General features: G+C 36.2%; 1 protein-coding gene across 1 annotated transcript; it reads right to left on the reverse strand.

Annotated features, from left to right (window-relative positions):
• Positions 1-2,404: 2,404 nt before the first annotated feature.
• Positions 2,405-9,492, reverse strand: LOC127556889 (zinc finger protein 260-like). Its single transcript, XM_051990392.1, has one exon. It carries the CDS (start codon positions 9,332-9,334, stop codon positions 7,253-7,255), a length of 2,082 nt encoding a protein of 693 aa, XP_051846352.1. The 5' UTR covers positions 9,335-9,492; the 3' UTR covers positions 2,405-7,252.
• Positions 9,493-11,108: the final 1,616 nt, after the last annotated feature.

Consider the following 11,108-nt stretch of genomic DNA (forward strand, 5'->3'; position numbering starts at 1 on the left):
TGATGAAAAAAAAAAAAAGAGCTTAGACACTATTTTTCAGGAAATCATCAAAGAGAACTTCCTGGATGTCATAGAATCAGATGGTAAAATAACCATTGAAAGAATTCATGGAACACTTCTGAAAGAAAAACCAAAATTAAAACCCAGGGAATATCGCAGCTAAATTTCAGAATTATCAGAAAAAGGAAAAAATGTTATGAGCAGGCAGAAAGAAAAAAATTGAAATACCAAGGAGCCATAATGAGGATTACCCATCGACCTAGCAGCTTCCAATTTAAAGGATCAAAGGTCTGCAATCTGATAGTCCAAAAAGCAAAGGAATTTTGAATGCAATCAAGAATAAACTACCCCACTAAACTGAGCATTTTCTTCCAGGGAAGAAGATGGACATTTAATGAAACAGATGAATTCCATTTATTTCTGGTGAAAAGACCAGAGCTAAAGAATATACATGTATAACCAGGAAAAAAAAAAAACAATTAAAAAAAGAACCAATCCAGAGGTAAACAAAAAATTTGACCTCCAAATATAGTATACAAGAGAAGCATAAAAAGGTAAAAAGAAAAGAACTTTTGATATCTGTATTTCTATTATGAGGATACATACAAAGTGCATGTATAATCTGATTTTACTATTATAATATACAAAAAGAAACGAAGTGGAAAGGGGAAAAATGGACTTAAATGAGGGAAAATTACATCTCATGAAGGCGGCAAAGGAAACCTATTATAATTGAGGGAAAGAAGAGAGGGTGATGAACATTGTGTGAATCACTCTCATCAGATTTGGCTCAAAGAATATTAGATACATTTGGTTTCACCAAGAAACTTCTTTCATATTATACAAAAGTGGCAGGGAAAAGGTGAAAAGGGAAGGGGCAGGCTAAATAGAAGGGAAAAGCGAGATAGTAGGGGAAAGGTATAAGAGAGGAAGAGGGTCTCTAAAGGAGGGCTACTTGAAACAAATAGTGCTCATAAGTAAAATGCTGGGAAGGAGGGAAAAGGGAAAAGCAAAGAAAAAGTCTAATTTGGGGTTAATAAGATGGCAGGAAATACTGAATTAGTAGTTTTAACTATAAATGTGAATGGGGTGCTCTCCCATAAAGCACAGGAGGATGAGATTAAAAGCTAGAATTTTACAATATATTGTTTACACAAAAGCATTTAAAGCAGAGTATTACATACAGAATAAAGGTAAAAGACTGGAACAGAATCTATTATGCTCTAGGTGAAGTAAAAAAAAAAAAAAAAAGGCAAGCAGGTATAGGCATCCTCATCTCAGATCAGAGAAAAGCAAAAAAATTATCTAATTAAAAGAGAAAAGGAAGGAAATGATATCTTGCTAAAGTGTACTATAGATAATTAAGCAATATCAATATTAAACATATATGCACCAAATGGTGTAGCATCTAAATACCTAAAGGAGAAGTTAAAAGAGTTGCAAGAAGAAATAGACAGCAAAACTATAATAATGGGAGATCTCAACCTTGCTGTCTCAGAATTGGATAAATCAGACCACAACATGAATAAGAAAGGAGTTAAAGAGGTAGAACACTAGAAAAGTTAGGTATGATAGATCTTTGGAGAAAACTAAATGAAGACAGAAAAGAGTACACTTTCTTCTCAGCAGTTCATGGAACCTATACAAAAACTGACCATATATTAGGACATAAAGACCTCAAAATCAAATGCAGAAAGCCAGAAATTTAGGGTTTTTTTCAGATCATGATGCAATAAAAATTACTTTCAATAAAAGTCCAGGAGAAACTAGACCAAAAAGTAATTGGAAACTAAATAATCTCATCCTAAAGAATTAATGGGTGAACTAGCAAATCATATCTTATACAATCAATAATTCCATCCAAGAGAATGACAATAATGAGACAACATACCAAAATTTGTGGGATGCAACCAAAGCAATAATAAGGACAAATGTTTTTTCTCTAGATTCTTAATTGCATAAGAGAGAAAGAGAAGTTCAATGAATTGGGCTTTTAGTTTTAGTTTAGTTTTAGCAACTAAAAAAGCTAGGAAAAGAACAAATTAAAAACCCTCAATCAAATACCAAACTTGAAATTCTAAAAATAAAAGGAGAGATCAATAAAATTAAAAGTAAAAAACTATTGAATTAATAAATAAAATTTAGAGTTGCTTTTATAAAAAACCAACAAAATAGACAAATCATTAATTTGATTAGAAAAAGGAAAGAGAAAAATCAAATTATTAGTCTCAAAAATGAAAAGGAAAAACTATCCACCAACGAAGAGGAAATTAAAGCAATAATTAAGAGTTACTTTACCCAACTTTGTATCAATAAATTTGACAACCTAAATAAAATGGAGGAATCGTTACAAAAATATAGATTGCCCAGATTAATAGAAGAGAAAATTAATTAAATAGTCCCATTTTACAAAAGGAAATAGAACAAGTTATTATTTAACTCCCTAAGAAAAAATCCCCAGGTCCAGTTGGATTTACATGTGAATTCTACAAAACATTTAAATTACAATTAACTCTAAGAAAATTATTACATAGTACATAACTAGTAAATATAAATTATTTGTAAAAGTAGGGAAAAGACTCCTACTTAATACCTTTTTTGACACAGACATGATACTGATATCTAAACCAAGTAAGACAAAAACAGAGAAAGAAAATTATAGACCAATCTCCCTAATGAATACTGATGCAAAAATCTTAAAATATTAACAAAGAGATTATAGAAAATCATCCCCACAATAATACACCACGATCAAGTAGGATTTATATAACAGGAATGCAGGGCTGGTTCATTATTAGGAAAACTATTAGCATAATTGACTATATCAATAACCAAATTAACAAAAAACATTTGATCATCTCAATAGATGCAGAAAAATATTTGATAAAATCCAACATCTATTCCTTTTAAAAATACTACAGAGTGTAGGAATAAATGGACTTTTCCTTAAAACAGTAACATCTATTTAAAACTATCAGCAAGCATTATATGTAATAGAGGATAAAGTGGAACCATTCCCAATAAGATCAGGGTGAAATAAGGTTGCCATTACCATTACTATTCCATATTGTATTAGAAATACTTGGCTTTGACAATAAGAGAAGAAAAAAGTGGTCCCTATCTTACCCACATGATGCTGAATATTGACAGAGAAAATCATGAAACTGGGCTTTTTGGGTCCACTACAAATTTAGGTGACATAATATCAAGTGGGCTTTTACTGTGGCAAGGCAATCTTTTGACTCCCTTTTCCACTCACCACAGAAGCTTTTCCACATCTTTTCATTCCTTCTAAAGCTCTTGGTTTGCTTCTAACCACTCATTCAGCTGAGCACATGGCTTCATATTTTACTAAAAGAAATTGGACCATTCCCAAGAATTCTTATTTCTTCCTCATCTCACATCAATCAAATGCCTTTTTTTTCCCTTACAGTGCAATTGGTCTTTTATTAAGAAGTGGCTCTTCTTGAATAACAGGCATATCCTATTATATGTATAAATGATCCCAGTCTGTCTCCTCTTCCCCACCATATATATTCCTTCTTCTCCATGGTTTTCTTCAATTTTCATTCTTTCCTTGTCTATTGGCTCCTTCTCTATTGCCAATTATCCCCTTTTCCTTGACCGGCTGTTCTTCCTAGCTTTTCTGACAATATTTTCTCCTGGTTTTTCTCTTAAAATGGAATCCAAAACAAAATTCACTATTTCTCCCCCACAAAAAAAATTTTTAGTTTTACTTTCCTACTATTAGCCAGGATACCCTCCCAATTGTCCAATCTCATAACCTAGATACCATGCACACTTCATCACCTCTCACATATCCATACCCCACCCCACTCCCAGTTCAATCCTATTGATTCTGCCTTTTACTATCTCACATGCACCCACTTATTTCTCAACTTTATCCCCAATCACCTCATATACAAGGTAAAACAGAGTTCTGGATGACCTCCCCATTTTAAGTCACATCCCCATTGACTCAGTCCTCCAATCTACTGTCAAATTCATCTTTCTAAAATGACTTCTCTTCCTGTCACTGACAATTCAATAAACTTTCCTTATCACCAGGATCAAACAGAATACTCTACTTGATTTTTAAAGCCCTTCATCATTTGTCCCTCTTCCACCTCCTCAGTCTTCTTTCACCTTACTTCCCCTCCACGTGTGTAGCAACCACTGTGACAAGACTCTTTTTGGTTCTTTGACCAGGACACTCCATCTCCTGCCTCCATTTTACACTGATTGCCCTTCAGACTCACACAGATTTTCCTAAAGTCCCCTATGAAACCCCTTCTTCTACATTGTTTTAATTAATTAGCACTATAGTCAATATGCTATTTCATTAGTCCAGACTGAAATATCCAACTTCCAAGATAATTCACTATAAGGATCATATTTTATACAGTAGTAAAGATGTAAACAATCTCAATTTCTTAATACATGATTTAGAACAAGCCTATATTCATGAGGTTTGGTAATGACGCCTGAAAAAATTTAGAGACAATCCTCTTTTTTACATCTTGGCTATCTCATGGATTTTCAAATTATCTAACCCCATGAACTTGAGACAAGAAGAGATTCATTACAAAATCTTCACGATTTTCAAAAATTATTAGTGATATTGACTTTGACTCATGCTACAGATCCCCATACATCAACTTTCCCATTTATTCTCTACTTTGTAAGGAGATCATTAAAACTCTCCTGTCACTCTTATGCCATATTCCACAATGGTAGTATATCTAATGAATACATTAAATAACTCCAACTCAGCTCTCCTCATTAATCAGACATCAACTACATACAAAATCTAAAATAAAGTCTTGAATATTTCAGAATGGAGTGACTACAAGATGTAATTTTTACTTACAGTGGTAAGATAATCATAAACCCTCTACAAAAGTACTCACCTTTTGTGAAAAAAAAAATCAATGAAAAAATATTCCCAAAGATAATAAAGAACTATCCTATTGATTCTATACTTAATGCATTTACAGATGGCTTTATTTCAGGGCAATCAGGATACTATTTAAATAAGAAATGTAATGCCATACAAACTGACTACACCATCACAGAAAGCTGAAATCTTAGTAATAATCCTCCCAACTAACCATGTTACTCAAACCCTCAATATTCTTTCAGAAGTACAGTGTGCATTTTCCCATTGTTGGCTTTTTTTTTTTTTGCAAAGGGAATTGTGGTTAAGTGACTCGCGCAGGGTCACACAGCTGGGAGGTGTTAAGTATCTGAGGCCAGATTATAACTCGGGTCCTCCTGACTTCAGGACTGGTACTCTATCCACTGCACCTTCTAGTTACCTCTGTTATCAGTTTAAAGTGATTCTGAGAATAATCTATGCCTTTGTCTCTTTGAACATGTCTACTAACTGAACATCATTTTTCCCAGGCAATATACAATTTGGAATTGTTTTTACTATTTATTTCTAAACTTTAAGTCTTTGGTTATGGTTTATTAAGTATCTTAAAACTAAATTATTTGTGTAATGTTGAACATAAAGCCATCTCTTCAGATATCAACATAAGCTATGAACATTCAGGGATGAATCTTTTTTTTTCCCTGAGGTGATTGGGGTTAAGTGACTTGCCCAGGGTCACATACCTAGAAAGTGTTAAGTGTCTGAGACCAGATTTAAATTCAAGTCCTCCTGACTTCAGGGCTGTTGTTCTATCCACTGTCCCCTAGGTGCCACCAGGGATGGAACTCTTACTATTAGCTGTGCAATACTTATTTCTTGGGATTATAACTAATATTTTTGGAAATTTGAATTAAAGTATTAATGTCTACTAAATCAAATTAATAGTCCACTATCTGAGAGGCCTTCATCCATTGGACACAGGGCCAATGGATGTCACTCCTGATCCATGTTTTGGATATCTTCATGATAGAATATTGTTAAAAGAGACAATGAAGATACTAAAATCCTCCTTATCAACAGACAAAAGGAGGAATAGGAAATAGCATAAGAAGTTTGGATCAGGTAATACATATCAGAATTTTTTTTCTAACTTTAAATAAGCAAGGACCTACTCCTACTCAAAAACACTTGCAGAACAAAGGAATAGGTTGTCAGACAAACAGCTAGACTTCAAGGTCATGTGGAAACATTCAGTAATGGGTCATTGGTCTGGTCCAGCCAAATTACTAATGTAGGGTTGAGACTGTGCTTGCGCTCTTCCAGAAAATGCAGAAACCCTCCAAAAGAAGGAACAACAGGAAGATGAAAGCAAGACCCCAATGGAGAAGGAGGATAGGATATTGACCTGTCTCCTGGCAATGATGTCTATCATATTTGCCTAGAGGATGGAAAAAAGATTGCATTGGACTTATATGTCTTACCCCTGTGGTCCTAAACTATGGCACTCCTGTGGGGGTCAGATTTCTGAAGAGGCCTCACTTCCCCTCAAACCCATCCAACACAAGGTAACAAGATAAGGTCAAAATGGAGACTTAGGCCACATTTACAGATATTTTAAAAGAAAATTAGAACATGGAATACATGACATCACACAGATGGAAAGACAAAGAATTTGGGAATAAACAAGAGAATGAAGAGGAAAATTAAGTAATAAAAACAATTTAAAATCAGATAAAATCTCTTAATCATTACTGATTGAGAAAGAAGATTAAACCAATTGTTTTCACCCATTAGACAGACTCTTCTCTAGACACAAGTCTTGGGATTTCAGAGAAAAACTCAATCTATTTTCAGAGTTTATACACAGTATAAAACTCCAATATCTAATGGGATCTGTGCTGTAGGAAGAGGTTTTCCCTCATTCATTATGTTTCATCTGCAGCAAGATTTCTACACAAAAGATGAGATCCAGGTGAAAGCCTTTCTGGAAATACATTTTATATAATGTTTCTTTCCAGTGTGAATATTACGGTTTATATTGACTTTTATCTTCCAGGTAAGGACATGTCTTCCTTCAGCACATTTTTAAGTCTTCTCTACATTCCTTATCCTCAGATGTAAACCTGAACTAAAGACCTTCCCGTGCCAAGTCCATAGGAGATTTGTTCCCAAGCAGAAAATCCCTGATGAATGAGAAGCTCTGTGTCCATTTTTATGTCATTATTCATGATTTCCATCTTCTAGGAATTTTCTAGAGGCAATTCAGGGAAGAAGTGAGCCTGAATGTTTTTCCACATGGATAATATCAATGAGGTTTTACATCTACTATAGGATCTCCCATGTCTACTCAGAGACTAATATATTTTAAAATCTTTATCATGATCCAGATACTGAAAAGTTTTCCTCTAATGTGCTCTCTCTGTTGCTAAGCAAGATTTGAGCTTTCTCTGAAGGTTTCTGTCCAATGTGGATTTTCTCATGTTTACCAAGACTGTGGCGCCCTGTGAAGGTCTTTCCACAGTGACTACATTCATAAGGCTTCTCTCCATTGTGTACTCTCTGATGTGCATTAAAATAGGAGCGCTTTGTGAAAGCCTTTCCACATTCATTACATTCATAAGGCTTCTCTCCAGTATGGATTCTCTGATGTTTAGCAAGATTAGAGCCATCTATGAAAGCCTTTCCACATTCTTTACATTTATAAGATTTCTCTCCAGTGTGGATTTTCTGATGGACAGCAAGACTGGAGTGAGATGTGAAAATCTTTCCACATTTGTTGCATTCATAAGGCTTCTCTCCATTGTGCATTCTCCGATGTGCATCAAGATAGGAGCGCTTTGTGAAAGCTTTTCCACATTGATTACATTCATAAGGTTTCTCTCCAGTGTGGATTCTCTGATGGACAGCAAGACTGGAGCAATTTGTGAAAGCCTTTCCACACTGATTACATTCATAAGGCTTTTCTCCATTGTGCATTCTCTGATGTGCATCAAGATAGGAGCGCTTTGTGAAAGCCTTTCCACATTCATTACATTCATAAGGCTTCTCTCCAGTGTGAATTCTCTGATGGACAGCAAGACTGGAGTGAGATGTGAAAGTCTTTCCACATTTGTTACATTCATAAGGCTTCTCTCCAGTGTGGATTCTCCAATGGACAGCAAGACTGGAACACTGTGTGAAAGCCTTTCCACATTCATTACATTTATAAGGCTTCTCTCCTGTGTGAATTCTCTGATGTTTTGCGAGACTGTTTGTATATTTGAAAGTCTTTCCACATTCATTACATTCATAAGGATTCTCTCCAGTGTGGATTCTACGATGGCTTACAAGACTATTTTTATATTTGAAAGTTTTTCCACATTCATTACATTCATAAGGTTTCTCTCCAGTGTGGATTCTCTGATGTTCATGAAGACTGTAACTGCGTACGAAAGCCTTTCCACATTCATTACATTTATAAGGCTTCTCTCCAGTGTGGAATCTCTGATGGTCAGCAAGATGGGAGCGATATATGAAGGTCTTTCCACATTCATTACATTCATAAAGTTTCTCTCCAGTGTGGATTCTCTGATGATCAGCAAGACTGGAGCGATATATGAAAGTCTTTCCACATTCATTACATTCATAAGGTTTCTCTCCAGTGTGGATTCTCTGGTGTTCATGAAGACTGTAACTGCATACAAAAGTTTTTCCACATTCATTACATTCATAAGGCTTCTCTCCAGTGTGGATTCTCTGATGGACAGCAAGATGAGAGCGATATATGAAAGTCTTTCCACATTCATCACATTCATAAAGCTTCTCTCCAGTGTGGATTCTCTGATGATCAGCAAGACTGGAGCGATATATGAAAGTCTTTCCACAGTCATTACATTCATAAGGCTTTTCTCCAGTGTGGATTCTCTGATGTTCATGAAGACTGTAACTGCACACGAAAGTCTTTCCACATTCATTACATTCGAAAGGCTTCTCTTCAGTGTGGATTCTCTGATGTTGAGCCAATTTGGAATAACATTGGAAATCCTTTCCACATTGATTACATATGTAAGATTGTTTTACTGTGTGAATTCTCTCATGTTCAACAGGAGCAGATTGCTCTCTAAAAGTCTTTCCATGTTTCTTACATTCATGAGGTTTCTCTCCAGCATGGATTCTCTGGTACTTGGCAAGGGAAGACAGTACAAGAAAAGCTTTATTACATTCATGACACTCAGATGTTTTCTCTTCACGATGTATAATTTTATCTTTACCAGTACTGGAAGTTTTTCTTAAAACTTTTTTGCGTGTATTCCATTCACAATGTTCTTCTCCAGTGTGATTTCTTTTGTGGTTGGCAAGAACAGCCCTGTATTCATGATATTGAAAAAGATCTTTCCATGAGATCATTTTCAGATTTGCACTCATCTCCTTCATACCAAACTGTGTCTCTATATCTGAAAGAAACAAACACACACACATATAAATAATCCTCTAATGCTGGCTGATAATAAAATCATTGACTTTTAATTTCTCCAGGCAAAATATTTTCAAACTGAAATGGACAGATTTAATCATTTTTAAATGCTATTAGCTCACACCAATAAAGTGATTCAATTAACACTGAGTTCCACACACAATATGATGACATTGGACCCTGATGACAACACACAACACCTGACACGAAGACCAGGTGAAGGTTCTCATAATTTAGAGACCAGACTATGAGCTCTAAATGTCTGAATAACCTGATACAAATCCCAGCAAAAGAGATTAGAACTCAAACCTGAAAACTGAGCCTTCTCAATCCACTGCACTAGACAGATGTTCTCCATTGTGCTTCCAATCCTTTCTTTCAAATTCAATTTCAGGCACCACCTCACTCTGAACCCTTGGGAATTTGCTTCTTTGCCTCAATTTTGCTATAGAGTGAAGGTAATAATTGTACCCACTTCCCAGGTTGTTGTCAGCATGAAATACCTATAAAACTCTAGGTACCATATGTTTGTTAACTGTTATGGTTGTCACTAATGAAGATAACAAGGGCCTAGGGCTCCTGGTCCTATTATGGAATAATCAGGAGTCTTTCCCTCCAATGTCCTTAACCTAAGGGAAGCTGTCAGTTATGTAAATTAGACCAATGATCCTCCAAGAATGGGCCAAAGATTGGTCAATAAGAACCAGGAAAAGGCAGAAAGTGGATGAATTAGGTTTGAATTCTTTCTAAGTAAGGCAGTGGTCTCTACTCCCATTCACAAACTGATGGAGACAAAAGAAAATCACAAAAGCAGAAACAGATCCACTCTTGTCAGTTCTTTCTTCTAAGAGAGGACATTGACATGAAGGAGTCACACCATGATAAGTGAATGACTTAGAGTTAAGTGAGGGAGGGTGCCAAAAGTCACCGGCCTCACTTTCCCCCACAGAGCCATCTGCATCCAGCGGCCAGTTATAGATCAAGATTACTGGAGATGGATCTGGATGCCGATAGGGGAGACCTGGGCCTTCTTCAGGTAAGGTCTCCAACAGATCTCCTGTGACTGAGGCTGCCCCCATCCAGTGACTAAGGCTGGGGAGCAATGGAGGCAAAGAATCTCCTCTCTCACCTAGGCCAAAAAAATCTCAAGAAATAAAAATGAATGAATGAGTGACTCTGGGAAGAACCTCAGGGTTTCTGGCCAAAGCAAAAATGATTGGTATTTATACTAAATCTGAGTCAATCAGGACCCAAACAAAGACCAAATGGGGCTTATCAAGGGACCTATGGATGGTCAATGAGAATCAGACTGATTTGGGTTTAAGGTTTGTTCTTAAAGAAAGGAATTGGGGCAGCTAGTGGAGCAGTGGATAGAGCAGCAGCCCTGAAGTCAAGAGGACCCAAGTTCAAATCTGGCCTCATCTACTTAATACTTCCTAGCTGTGTGTCCCTGGATAAGTCAGTGAACCCCAATTGAGGGAGAGGAGGGAGGAAGGAAGGAAGGAAGGAAAGAAGGAATCTATCCAAGGATGGTTCAGTCATGAAGAAAGGGGGGGGAGAGGGAGAGTGCTTTTAAGAGCATCTGTAGGTAAGGATATATGATAACCTAGGTGAACAGAGAGAAGGAAGGTATAAGGTTCTGGTTGGTTTTCTGGAGGTCTCTGGACCAGCCTTCCTTTCAGTTGACTAATCACCGGGAGAACAGCCACATGTTAAAATCCAAATCTTTATTATCACCTTCAAAATCTTGTCTCCTTGCCTGGGGCTCCGGCTAGCTTT

The sequence above is a fragment of the Antechinus flavipes genome, chromosome 3 (genome assembly GCF_016432865.1).
Source record: "Antechinus flavipes isolate AdamAnt ecotype Samford, QLD, Australia chromosome 3, AdamAnt_v2, whole genome shotgun sequence".
Lineage (NCBI taxonomy): Eukaryota > Metazoa > Chordata > Mammalia > Dasyuromorphia > Dasyuridae > Antechinus > Antechinus flavipes.